The sequence below is a fragment of the Branchiostoma lanceolatum genome, chromosome 2 (genome assembly GCF_035083965.1).
Source record: "Branchiostoma lanceolatum isolate klBraLanc5 chromosome 2, klBraLanc5.hap2, whole genome shotgun sequence".
Lineage (NCBI taxonomy): Eukaryota > Metazoa > Chordata > Leptocardii > Amphioxiformes > Branchiostomatidae > Branchiostoma > Branchiostoma lanceolatum.
The window spans coordinates 34,759,750-34,774,077 of NC_089723.1; the positions used below are offsets into that span (position 1 = coordinate 34,759,750).

At 41.8% G+C, this 14,328-nt stretch overlaps 1 protein-coding gene across 1 annotated transcript; it reads left to right on the top strand.

Annotated features, from left to right (window-relative positions):
- The first annotated feature begins 3,457 nt into the window (after positions 1 to 3,457).
- On the top strand, positions 3,458 to 11,705 carry LOC136428817 (tripartite motif-containing protein 3-like). Its single transcript, XM_066418582.1, has 2 exons — positions 3,458 to 5,132; positions 11,320 to 11,705. The coding sequence occupies exons 1-2, from the start codon at positions 3,540 to 3,542 to the stop codon at positions 11,668 to 11,670; spliced, it is 1,944 nt and encodes a 647-aa protein (XP_066274679.1). The 5' UTR covers positions 3,458 to 3,539; the 3' UTR covers positions 11,671 to 11,705.
- Positions 11,706 to 14,328: the final 2,623 nt, after the last annotated feature.

The following is a 14,328-nucleotide window of genomic DNA, read 5'->3' on the forward strand; positions in this document are numbered from 1 at the left end:
TCCTTTGTATTCTATCTTTACGTGGTTTCATAAGTTATTTGTGTGTGGACTGACGAATGTCTGATTGACATACCCACATTTCTATATACATTGTATGTATATAGATGTGGAACAGAAAAAAATGCGAACGCCAAACAAAAAAACAAGCAAGCAAACAAACAGTTCCCCTTCACCCTTGCTCCAGTGTTTACATTCTAGACGACATTTCAACTGGTTATTACAGCTATGTTAGGGAACATTCTTTAACTTATTGTGTCTCATCTATATAAGAGAAGCAATGGTCAACACAGAAAACACCTGCAAAGAATACACGACAAAGTCCTCCCACGTTTCTGGAATAATCTGTTAAGTGCCGTACGTTTTTCACAAAGATAGAATGTAGGGATGAAGTGTCGACAATCGGTCAGGAGCTGGTCCGGAACTGTGTTTATACCACGGAATACTCGGATGATCCGGGATAAGAAAACTGATTCCTTTACGGGTACTTTGTAAAGTTTCTGTGTCAGAAGGACAAGCGATGACCTTTTGCATGGCTCAACGGATAACATTTGTGCAGAATCTGACCAAGTTTGGTCCAGGTGTGGGCACACAACGGGGCGGGAAGTTGCGACGTAAGCCTGAGACTTGTCTCACAATGGGGACGTTGGGAACTTCCATACAGCTGACATACCTGGCTCAGTACAGTGATCTATAGAGACATTTTACGGAACGGTTAAAGCACCATGCACTGATCTCCGCCAATAATACGCGTAGGTGCAGGTGGTTTCTGAACTCCAATTTGTCATAATAACTCAAAAGCCATTATACAAAAGTCTACCTGAGTTAGTCCACTGTAGACAGTGTAGTTGCAACTCGTCTACTTAGACAGAAACTTATCTGCTAATCTATCTTCTGTCTATTCTGCTACATTAGATATGACTCACTTCACGGCACTGCACGTTGGCCGTAGGTCGTCGCTAGATTTTGATGCCGTAGAATTTTCAAGCAGGCTGCGACAGAACCAACCGCATACAAGGATCTAAGACTTTTGGTAACGAGACTGCTGAATTTTGTTGGACACATGCACGACTATCTCAATAATGGCATCGTTTTCGATTGTACAACGTATGTGCCGAACCCTTAGACGCGACTTGCCTGCAATACGACATCCCGTTGATTGTGCACTTAACAGTAGGGTTTCACGTAGAATCTAACCGTGAGAACTGTCACGTACATAATTGTAGGTAAGAATAGACGCTATGGACATGGTCTTGTCAAAGGGACGAACAAAAGGCTTAACGTTACAAAGTTAACAATAAAATCTTGGATGGAATTATAGTGGAACACACAAAAAACGAGATATCCCATCTTCTAACTAATCTTTCAGTCTCTTTACATACATACAAAGTTACCGACAAAGTCTTAAAAACATCAACACCTGGATGACATTATAGCGGAACACACGAAAGGCATGACTATACGATGTGATACCCTACTTTCTGATGTATCCTTTATAGTCTCGTAGACGAACAAATGGCTTATTACGCTTACATACAGTCAAACCTGCCTTGGCGACCACCTCTTCACCGCGACCACCTGGCCATGGCGACCGCTTTTTCTCGGTCCTGAAAATTTTACAAATTTACCAACATAGACATAGACAATTCTTAGTATGATTATCAACACTTGGATGAAATTATAGCTGAACACAAGAAAGACGAGATATTCCATCTTCAAACTGTACATTTCATAGACGAACTAAAGGCTTACGTTTACAACCATACAGAAGTTACCGATGAAATACGTGGCCTAGTGATCAACGCTTGGGTGGAATTACAGCGGAACACAAGATGCATCTTTCATAGTCTCGTAGACGGACAATTGGCTTAAGTTTACATACATACAAAGTTACCGACAAAGTCTTAGTACATGTACAGTTATCAACACCTGGATGAAATTATAGCGGAGCACAACGAAGACAAGATTATACGGTTTGATACCCTATCTTCTAATGTATCTTTTATAGTCTCAAGTTGCTCGAGGCGAATTCAGGGAACAAAGGAAAAAGATAGCAGGTCACAAAAGATGATGGTGGTCGACTTGGTGTCACGTGACAGCCATCGGCCCTTCTAAGAAACCCTTCGGGTGTTAGGGGTGGGGTTGAAAGCGAATAATTTTCTAGGCTCACGATCTGGGCTTTAAAATCATTTACGTACACCCCCCCCCCCCCCAAAGCCTTCATTTCTATCAATGTGGGCGTTCCACAAATGCCGTGTAGAATTGCATTTCATTTTGTAGGTTATTTGTAGCAACAACCCACCAACAAGATCCAGCTTAGTGCACCAGAATGCAATAGTGCTTAATCAGCAGGTAATGCTATATTCCCATTGGACGACTTAATCAAACCGGATAGATACGACAGATCCACGTTTTTAGAAGTTGTCTTGAAGACCAAGATACGTTGCTTGACTTTTGTTAGGGTGACATCTCCAAACCGGGGCCCACTCCAGCTGTTTGTGGGGACGAGAAATAAAAGTGTTTCTCAAAAATTGCAAACTGTCCGGCAGGGCGCTGGGTTGGAAATGTTTTAGAAATGTTTAAAAATGCTAGCATCTACCTAGGCTTTGTTTGTCGCAAGCGAGCGTTTACTCCACCAGTAGCAACTATAGAAATCTTAGTACTAGACATCAGTATCATTCGCGTAATGTAGACCGTAGAAATTGAGCTGAAATTGTGATCATTGTGAAAAAACAAATACTGTTTTGGTATCTGAAGCAAGAGAAATGACAAGACGACAGATACTTGTTTAAGAAACACTCTGAAGTAGGAAAAATGGCAAGACGATATCCTTACACCTCCACGTCACACTTCCGACGCTTCCGGCCTTCAGAGATGCGCCTGGATCCAAACTTGTCCTTCACATTCTTGTTGGTATTTGACCCTTACAGTCATCTGCCCGTTCCTGCCTGTTTCTCAGTGGTTATAGAAAGTTGGCTCAAGTACTTGGGTGTGCCGACATTCAGAATCACTTAGAGTCCGTTTGTTCTGTTCTAAAAGCCATTGTGGGCTGAAATGTTGCGGAATGAGTCAGAAACGCCCACGTGAGGCCGGCGTTACCTGTTATCATGTCGTCAGGTAAATGACAACAGCCTTCGGCGCCTTTGATGGATGGGTAGTTTGTCCTACAGACTGAGCTAGCGCCATCTGGTACGAATCTAACAACAATATACCATAGCCGTACAACTGTCCTTATCAATATCACCGGTGATTACTTGGCTATTGATACTTGATAGGTATCCATAATTCATCGAAGTGAAAATAGCTGCATAGCTGGTTAAAGCATGTTGTTAAAGACCGCGCCTTAGATTAGAGCGTTTGTTGACTAGTCGATAATGAACGCCTCCGGGGTATATAGCGGCGCGTTTGCCCACACGAGACAGCGTAGGTTGCCTTATAATTACCCTATAAATGCGCTCGAAACCGGTCAGGTAGCTACAGTGCGTGTTAGAGCGCGTGGTCGATAACATACAAAGAGAGGGAGAACAACATAGAGAGAGAACATGGCGTCTTCACTGTTGTCTCAGATCAGCGAGGACTTCTTGAAGTGCCAGATCTGTCACGACACCTTCAAGCGTCCGAAGGTGCTGTCCTGTCTGCACACCTTCTGTCTGACGTGTCTGCAGAGCTACCTTAAGAAGAACCCGCGTGTCAGTATCAAGACGTTCCTCTGCCCGCTTTGTCGTCAGGAGACGGCGACGCCTGCGACGGGCGCGGACGGTCTTAAGGACAACTTCTTCGTCTCCAATCTCCTGGAGGCCCTGTCGACGCTGAAGACGTTCAAGGTGAAGGGGTTCGTGGCTTGTGGAAGCTGCAGCCGGTCGGCCAGTTCCCGCTGTATGGAGTGCGAGGACTTCCTGTGTGTTCACTGTCATGGCGTCCACGCCAAGCTGAGGGTGACGCGCGATCACACCGTGCTGTCAATAAAGGAGCTGAGCTCCGAGGGAGGGGGCGCACAGATCCGAGCCTACACCAAAGCCACCTCCTGTCCGGTACACGAGGGAGAAACCATGAGGTTCTACTGCGAGACGTGCCACAAGCCCATCTGCCGGGACTGTACAGTGCTAGACCACAGCAAGCCAGACCACAAGTACGTGTACTTCAAGGACGCCCTGGCGTCAAGGAAAGACGAGATCCAAGACCTGCTCACATCGTGCAGGGGGATGGTAGAAGGTCTAGAAGAGACCAAGGAACGGCTGGAAACCGAGGAGACCGGACTACGAGATACCAAGGAGGGGACGCTGAAGGATATAGAAGAATGGGTGGCCAGTCTGGTAACAGACACACAACGGAAGAAAGACGAACTTAAGAATCAAGTCGAGACGATCTACAACGAGCAGCTTAAGGAACTGTCGGCGGCCAAAAGTCGGGTTGAAATGACGCTAAATGACATTGAGGGTGGATGCAGCTTCTCCGAGAAGGTTCTAGATATCGGAACAGACTTCGAGATTTTATCCATGCGTAACGAGATGGCAGCCAGGCTGTCAGAGTTGACGAAGATGGAGCGACCCAGAGTTGACCAAAACCGCTCGGGGCTGATAAAGTTCCGACCGTACGGAGGGATCGGGGAACTGATCAAGTTGGGGGTAGGGGAGTTAGACTCCCGCACTGTTGGAGAACTCGTGTTAAAGTTCGGAGATTGGGGCGCACAACACGGACAGTTCAAGCACCCTAGTGGAGTCGCCGTGAGCTCAGCCGGGCACATCATCGTGGCAGACACCGGAAACCACCGAATCCAGGTGTTCGACAGTAGCGGCGTATTCGTGCGCGCGTTCGGGTTTTACGGATCGACGGACGACGCCTTCAGCCACCCTCACGACGTCGCCACGACAACAGACGACCGAGTCATGGTCACCGACAAGGGAAACAAGATCGTGAAGCTATTTACCATCGAGGGGAAGCTGATAGGAAAGATCGGAGGTGGCCAACTCAGGGAGCCAACAGGGGTTGCGGTTTACAAACATGGCGGCGTGGCGGTGACGGATACCGGCGCGGTGAAGACCTTCACACGAACAGGTGTCATGTCGGCTACCTGTGACGTTACCAGTGATGATCCTGGGTACTCACACTACCTCTGCACGGATGATGATAGCCGAGTGAGTACTTATTTCTTTTTCTGCCTTACCCCTTTCCTCTAGAGGCTGCGACCGCTCAGCGACCAAACATTTAACAGGGGGCTCAACAAATTTCATAGATAAAGAACGAAGGATTCTATGTTTTGTTGTCTTTAAGGGCTAGCAAATAAAATCATACTACAAATCCAATTCTGGTCGCTCAACGGTCGCTCAGCAACCGCCGTCTAGTGGGTAGACTTTGATACGTTTCACAATCTAAGTATCTCTGTTTACCCTTCACTCCCTCGCGTGTGATATTTTTGTGTGAACATCTGTGCAATGATAGATATTCATTATTATTCATTTAAGCACAGTTGTTTCCTAGCCTTCGACTCACTTTGGTCCGTTTTTAGACCACTTGATTCTGACAACACCTGAATGTTTTCTGTGATCTGACTGGTCCCTTTAAAAACATACTTGGCGATTACTCCATTGGGTTTTTATTTGCGTGCAACCAGTCTTTTTTTTTTCTGTCAACATTTAGAACACCTGAACGGTACTTTGACCTACTTTGTACCGAAAATTGCAACCTACAACATGTAATTAGAACCTATGCCAATCACTGCACATCAGTAGAGACAGTACTATAATCATGGCTATTAAAAAACCATGTTATATGTAATTATCGGCTTCAAACAACACTAGGACTGTTTTGGACACAACAGCAGCGGATTTGAGTTGTTATTTTAGAGGCTGATTGTTACTTTCCATAATTGGCAGTTTTTCTATTACTTGCTTTGAGGCATACATGTATGTCTGTGTGGTTCATGACATCGAAGACCGGAAAGGTGTCTCTTTGTTTCAAGTTTTTGGATCTAAATGTGCCATTAAGATTTATTTCTTACCAACATTAGGAAGTACCTTCGGGCATTATTAACCGTTTAAAGTTCTATCTCATTGCGATAAGGCGATGTCCGTCCCTGTAGCTCAACTGGCCATGGTAGCAGCCTAACAGTTGAGCTCCTTGTTCCAAATAGTTGGCAACTGGAGAACTGGTAGATCCCAGTTAAGATATAGGGCATCGTTAAGAGTTGTGTTTTACAGTTCAATTTTATTATCATTTGTTCCCTTAGTTTATGTTCCCTTTAGATCATCATCTACATCAGTGGGAATCCAGTGCCCCGATGACTTCTCCCAGCTCCTCTCTCCGAGACGTTTCCTTTCCCAGATGATATGACTAAGGTAGAATGTCTTATTAGTAGTTATAATTGTAACGGGCTGGGCGATTCCTATAAACGCAGAGGACTCTTTACTTGGTTAAGAGACAAGCCGTACCACTTTTACTGTATTCAAGAGACACATTCCACTACAAAAGATGAAGCAACATGGAAGAGCGAGTGGGGGGGCCAAATATATTTTTCTCATGGGACTTCTAGTCAGAGGGGAGTAGCTATCCTGATAAAAAACAACACCAGCTCTCATGTTCATCAGATAAAGACTGATGAAAGTGGGAGGTGGATTATTCTTGATATTGAAGTAGATAAATTACGTTTCTGTCTGGTTAATTTGTATGCACCCAACAATGACTCTCCTTCTTTCTTCAAGGACTTGGAAGATGAAGTAGACACATTTGAAATAAGTTATGAGAGTCTAGTGGTAGTAGGGGATTTTAATACTGTTCAAAATACATCCATGGACAGATCAGGTACCCGCCGGCATAATTACCATCCCAATGCGCTTGAAGCGATTTCTGAGTTAAAAGGGAAATTTGATTTACACGACGTCTGGCGCTTCCGGAATCCAAGTTCTGTTCGGTACACCTGGCGACGCGGACTTCAGGCCAGTAGACTTGATTACTTTCTCATCTCCTTTTCACTGCTGAATAGAGTCACCAAATGTAGTATTGCAGATAAGTTTAAATCTGATCACAACTTGATCACTTTGTCCTTCGTTACTGCAGATTTTCCACGTGGCCCTGGGTATTGGAAATTCAATCAATCTCTTCTCGATGACCGAATATTTGTTGTGCAGATAAAACAACTCATGTCCGAATTTTTTGAAAATAATGTTAATACAGCCAACCCTCAATTAGTATGGGATGCAGCAAAATGTTTCTTTCGAGGGCATTGCATTAAATTTTCAACATGGAAAAAGAAACAGTACTTGATTAAAGAAAAACGACTTATAGATGAAATTAACATGTTGCAGTGTCAGATTGACAGTGTCACCTGCCCGACAGCTGCCCAGCTTGACGAATTTTCTTGTAAGCAAAAATTACTTGAATCTCTTTATAATGAACGTTTAAATGGCCTCCTGATCAGATCGAAATCACGCTGGATGGAGCTAGGTGAAAGGTGCACTAAATATTTTATGAATTTAGTCCATAGAAACTATGCCAGGAAAAATATTCAAAGCATCAAAAGACCGTCTGGAGAAATCATCTCTGATCCAAACGACATTCTATCCGATCAGGTTGACTTTTATTCCGCATTATATTCTTTTGAGGAGTTACCAATATCCCTCACCCAGGCCAACTGTGAGGATTTCTTTCCTCCTCAGTATGGAAAACGATTGTCCCATGAACAACAAACTAATTGTGAAGGTACTATAACTGAAGAAGAATTGCAAAAGGCCATTTTGTCATTCACATCTGGTAAATCACCAGGCTTAGACGGCATACCAGTAGATGTATATAAAATATTTTTTGATGTCTTTAAAAACCCTATGCTAGAATGCTTCAATTATTCATTCGTCAATGGGTGTCTCTCTGGCACGCAAAGGCATGGACTTATTTCGCTACTTTTAAAAAAGGACAGCAAGGGTGCAGACAAGGATCCAACTACTATCGACAACTGGCGCCCCCTTACTCTTTTATGTTGTGACACTAGGATCTTGTCGAAATGTATAGCACTTAGAATAAAAAATGTAATTACACACTTAATAGACGAAGATCAGACTGGATTCATTAAGGGCAGGTACATTGGGGATAACATCAGACGGTTAATTGACACTATAGAGCACTATGATAATGAGGATAAACCCGGGCTAATATTTATTGCAGACTATAAAAAAGCATTTGATAGCTTAAGGTGGGATTTCATGTTCAAATGTCTAGAATTTTTTAATTTTGGTCCTCAACTGATAAAGTGGGTTAAGGTTATTTATGAAAAAACACAAAGTTCCGTCATTAATAATGGTTACGTTTCAAAACCCTTTTTATTACATCGGGGCGTGCGCCAAGGGTGCCCCCTGTCCCCTTATCTTTTTATAATGGCAGTGGAGATTCTTGCTATCAAGATAAGATCTAATAATTCTATTCGGGGTTTAAACGTTAAGGGCAAATGCACTAAAGTTTCTCAATATGCTGACGACTCAAATTTTCCGTTCGAACCAAACCTTGAGTCATTTTACGCCCTGTTGTCCGATCTAGAACATTTCTCAGAAATCTCTGGTCTTTACTTAAATGCCGACAAATGTAAAATTTTGCGATTAGGTTGTCTGAAGTCTTCTAATTTTCGTCTGCCTACGCACTTACCTTTACAGTGGGTTGATGGTGGAGTAGACATATTAGGTATTCATATACCTATCGACATGAATAGTATTGTCAATGTAAATATTGAGCCCCGACTAGAAGGGTTGGATACCGTACTGCGCCCTTGGAAAGGTAAATCCATATCATTATACGGTAAAATCACCATTGTTAATTCTCTGGTGGTTTCCCAGTTTACTAATTTATTTCAAGTTTTACCATCGCCGGATGACTTGTTTTTCAAAAGGTGTGAGAAGAAAATCTTTTCCTTCATTTGGAACGATGGCCCTGAAAGAGTGGCACGTAAAGTCTTGTATAACTCGGTTGAAAATGGGGGGTTAAATTTGAGAAATTTGCGAATATATGATAAAACAATGAAAGCGTCATGGGTGCCAAAATTGTATTTTCATCCTGAGTGGTTTGTTTCGCGGTCAATAATTTCTCACCCCCGCCTCCGTTTGAGTTTACTACCCTTTTTTCATCTGCTCTCCGTCACATCTCTAAATCTTACAACATTTCTATCTCAAGTTCTTGATGCCTGGTACGAATTTCAACATTTGGAACCCACGTCGCCAGATGGGGTTAGACGACAAATACTCTGGAATAATTCAAACATTGTTATTGATAATAAACCTATTTTCTTTACTGCTATGTTGAATAAAAATATAATCTTTGTTAATGACTTATTATCTAATGACGGCCTTCTGATGTCGTACCATGAATTCTGTTTAATGTACACGAATATTTGTGACCAACTACGTTATCAACAGATCATATCCGCCATTCCGTCGAGATGGAAGAATCTACTTAGCAGGGAACATACAAAGAATTTAGTATGCATGATATCTCAAAAGAACTACGATTGGTTAAAACATGTTAAGATCAACAAAGCCGTGTATAATTATTTTCTTGTATGTAATAATCAAATTACCGTGGCGCACAAAATTAGACTATCTTGGTTTGACTATTTTGATACACATGTGCCTTGGAAAATGGTCTTTACAAATATCATTAAATCTACTATTGACCCAAGTTTGAGGTACTTCCAATACCGTTTGATTTATAAGTTTTTACCCTGCAATAAAATTCTTCGAACGTGGAATTTGACTGAGTCAAATTCCTGCTCGTTTTGCAATAATGATGAGGAAACCTATGTACATGTCTTTTGGGAGTGTGTTCATGTTATTGCTTTCTGGATTGAAGTGGAAAATTGGTTGACCCATGAAGTCGGTCTAACTTTAGATTTAACGTCTTTTATGGTTATTTTTGGTGAACTGTCCTTAAATACATCTCCTTTAAAAAATATCATTATTTTACTGGGCAAAGTCTTTATCTTTCGGTCCAGGCGCTTTAAATGTTTACATTTGCAATCTTTCAAAAAACTAGTATCTTTCTATCAGAAAACAGAGTTTCTTATTGCATCTCGGAGAGGGAAGCTGGAGAAGCATCGGGGTAAGTGGGGAACTTTATGTATGGATTAGATTCTTATTGTTTTTCATGTTCTGTCAACTGTTACACTTTAAGTTTGTTATTCTTGGTTCAGTATATTAGTATTTTGTTATCTCGTTAAAAGGCACGCTTTTTTGTTTTTTCAGACTGTTTGTCATAGTTTGTCATGTATATTTGTACTTATCTGTATCTGTGTATTTTCTTGAATAAAAAAAAAAAAAAAAAAAAAAAAAAAAAAAAAAAAAAAAAAAAAAAAAAAAGATATAGGGCAGGGCATTTCGGTTGGGGCTGCACCTGTCATTCGGAAGGGATGTAAAGTGAGGCCCCGTGTTTGAGAAGGTGCCTCGAGCACGTTGAAGGTTAGCAACCCCTCCCTGTAGAAATATACCCAGCTTCTAAAACTTGCTGACCTACAATAAACACTACAATAAACATCTGTATTAGGAATTCGCCTCTCGCTGATCACATCCGATGATAACAAATAAACCGACCATCTTACCATCCTTCAGTGTTGTATTAACCTATAAAGTAATCTATGCTGTAAAAGATAATACCGGTTTTTGACGTAGACTCTCGGAAATGGTGAAATGATTACAAGGTAGGAGCCGCTATTAGAGGTCCGTGATAAAAGAGGGTATGGTGGGGCCATTGAAATATCAGTTATCAGTAACAATATTGTTTTATGTTCAGGTGTAAAGAACCGTGATTTCAAATACTAATATGATAGAGGATGAGAAGATGAGCATTTGAAACTCCTAGTTAATGACCAACATACGTTTTAGAAGCTCGGCATTTGGAAGCAAAATTACCACTCATCTCAAAATACACAGTACACAAGGTATCATTTGGAGAAGATGATTGCTGAGGTACGGCGCCCCTACGAAAGGAAACGTGATGTTATCCTTTATGTCTAGGTGTACGTGTCTGACTTGGTATCATCACCAATGTCTCTCGAACTTGGGTCCACCAGTATAGCCACTAGGCCAGTTGGATCCAGCCTCCATCAGGCCTTCCTACGGGGGTAAGGGATCGTAAAATTCGGCAAAATGGGAATAATTGGCCAGGAAAGTCAGTTTACGGTAAAGGTAACATTTCCCCCTTGCCTGCAAATGAAAACCTATGGTGGCCAACCCCTAGCGGCAAATATCATCTATATAGCCAGCGTATTTTTTGTCTAGTAGAGACCAAGTTTAATCCACGAATTAACGTGTAATGATATTAATTTTTCTTTTTATTATCTGTGTGTTCTAGGTGTACGTGTCTGACTTCACCAACGGCTTCATCAGAGTCCTCGACCAGCGGCACAGCCTGAAGTCTCAGTGGAACGCGGGCTGGCAGGAGTTCCGCGGGGACGGCAGCTGGGTCTTCCGCCAGAAGAGACTGGTCGGGCCCGGCGGCATCTGCCTGGACAAGGCGCGGAACATCATCGTGGCGGATTACCATGGTAACAGCGTGGAGGTGCTGGACGTGGCAGGCGTGTACAAGGCGACCGTGGCCAACGGACTGAACCATCCCGAGGGGGTGGCGCTGACTCCCCAGGGGCAGGTGGTCGTGGTGGATAGTGGGAACAACTGTATCAGGGTGTACAAGGGTAGTTACTAGGAACATAGTACTCCAGCAAATCGTGCAAATTTGCTTACACTGTAAAATCACGAAATGTGAATTCTAAACAAGTCTAGATATGAAGTCAACTCAATTTCTGCTCAGGAGCGATTTTCTGGCATTTTTTTGCAAATTTTGATAGAAGTCTTTTTTTCTTCTCTCCTGTGCCATGATAGTTGAAGAAATTTGGAACAAACGTCTAACTTATTAATTGCCATACTACAATGTATACTAATAGTGCATGGTAGGTGATTGAAAAACCTAAGAGACCTTTACGATAGTAATAGTAATTGTTTACTTCATGCTAGTGTAAGTCAACAAATACCTTCATTGAGTTAGTCAGCGACTATGATATGGGATTGATGAAAATGAGTTTATCACTTTCATGATATAGGTCATGGTCATCGTTTAATTAGATAAGCTAGTCTAAGAACAAGTTTCAGATGCTATTAAAACAAAACGATCTGTGAAAGTTCTTGCAAATGTAAAACGAAAGATATGCAGTTTACAAGCTAGAAATAATAACGTGTCAGTGACTGCGAAAAGCTGGTGTGATGTAACTGACTTTATCACTTTAGTAATTTAGGACATGTTCTTCGTTTAATTGGATAGCTAATTCTAAAAGAAAATTTCAGATGCCGCTAAAACAATCATGATCTGGGAAAGTTACTGCAGATGTGAACGAAAGATATACAGTTTATAAAACGTAACAACGTGTAATGGAACTGTTTCCATCTGTAAGATGAAATACTAGGTATAACCTTGCACTTTGTATCTATCTGAGCGGTATACGTTTTCTATTCCAATGGTGCTCAATAAGACTTTATAGGTGCTGGTGCTAATAAAAAGTCGAGTATCGACGACACAAAGATTTTATGGTGGCAAGTGGTGGCAGAGGAAGTAATTCTTATTTTCAAGATGAATCTAAGTGCAAATTTCAAGTTGTTGATAAACAAATCTAGCGTAAAATCAGTAAATACAATTACAGAACGTCTTCTTGGGGTGTCGCTTGTCAACATAATACAATATTGGTAACGTTAATCACTGTGTATAGTGAGGCAACAAGTAATCGGTGTCTCTCATCCTGTTAATGATGTTTATGAAGTACATGTTCGTCCCGTGTAAAGATTGTTATCAGATAATAAAGATCTTAATCGACATACTGACGTCTTTCTTTAATTTTAAGTCCTTCTTGTAAACATATCAAGCCCATGTACAGAAACTGTGAATAACGGTTCCATACCTGTCGACCATCTCTCTACGTTATGATGTCTAATAACTGGTGTAAGATACGCCAGGTGTGTCTGAGACTGTAGTGCCTGCAATCATCTTCAATGTTCCTCAATCTGTGCCCGCAGCGCACTGAAACAACAGATGTGTAGGGATCATACCGTTACAAGGAGGGTGGACATGCTTTGGAAGTGCAATTGCTCGGTGATCATGATCATACCAAGGATCATACTATGGCCCTATATATTGTTAAAGGACTCCTAAACTCCAGAAGGCGCTGTTATTTTCCACTAGATTATGTATCAATGAATACATAATCAGCCGACTTTTTACAGAATTTTGCTTATGGTGAATTACACAAGGTGTATTTTTTTAAACAATATGATACTCACTAAACACTTGCAGACCCTACCCATGTATTCCCTATGTGTAAACATACATCTTTAATGGTATTTTTGGCATAGATGAGGGGGGTTAAGCACAATATGAAGGCCCATTGTTAATAAGATATAAAAGAACACAAAGCAAGACGAGTTTTTCTTAACCACCCTGACATTCTTTATGTAATTTAACTTTTGTCAGGCCTTGTCAGGCACATTGCAATAAGCCATAGGCTGAGGTTGTTAAATCTAAGCAATCAGAAAATAGAGGGTCATCTGGGGAATTCGGTAGAATACTGAATGCTTTTTGATGCGCATTGGACTAGTGGGTACAGTAGAATCCGCTTAACTGCACCACCCATTTGTCAGCGTTTATGGTGCAATTATCCGGCTGGTGCAACTATGCGAAATGGCCAGCTGGACCGCACCACCATGGGCGAGGGGGTGTATTGTTAGTCAGAAACACTAGCATGATGAAAACAGACGAAATTATTCAGTTATTAACTTTATTTATTGACCCTTTGCTGTGACAGCTATTCATAAAGAAATGACTACGAACCTGTTTTGATTTTGCATTCTTTCACTTTTCCATGCGATCTACCGCATTACAACTCACGTAATGTTACAGGGGAGGCATTCTGAAACTTCGTCATACCACTCATGGGATAACAGTTTCTGTGTTACATTACGAAGAGTGCAGTTGTCGATTTACGTAAATCATGTACCGCCATGAAACTAGGAATTGAAACTTGAAAAACTTGGTTACTGATTACGGGTGACCCGCCCGGGACCTCCCATACGATTCCTATCAACGTAACTGTCAATGGAGTCCGCCTTCTTTTGTTACTCAAAACAGTTTTAAACATATTGGCGGTATTGCGCCTTTACACCGGCAGGTATCGGCTCTTTTGTACCGCGTTTGCCGATTTTAGCGCACCTTTTCAGTTAACTTGTCGATGATTTTTGAAAAAAAAATGGTGCAGTTATCCGGCATTGGTGACCATGCGCGGTGCAGATATGCGGAGTCACTAACAATGCAGTGAATATT

What these genes read in the sequence shown, in the direction of transcription:
- LOC136428817 (XM_066418582.1), top strand. Translation starts at nt 3,540, where the DNA reads ATGGCGTCTTCACTGTTGTCTCAGATCAGCGAGGACTTCTTGAAGTGC. An exon ending in GCACGGATGATGATAGCCGA is followed by an intron (nt 5,133 to 11,319) that starts GTGAGTACTTAT and finishes TGTGTGTTCTAG; the next exon opens with GTGTACGTGTCTGACTTCAC.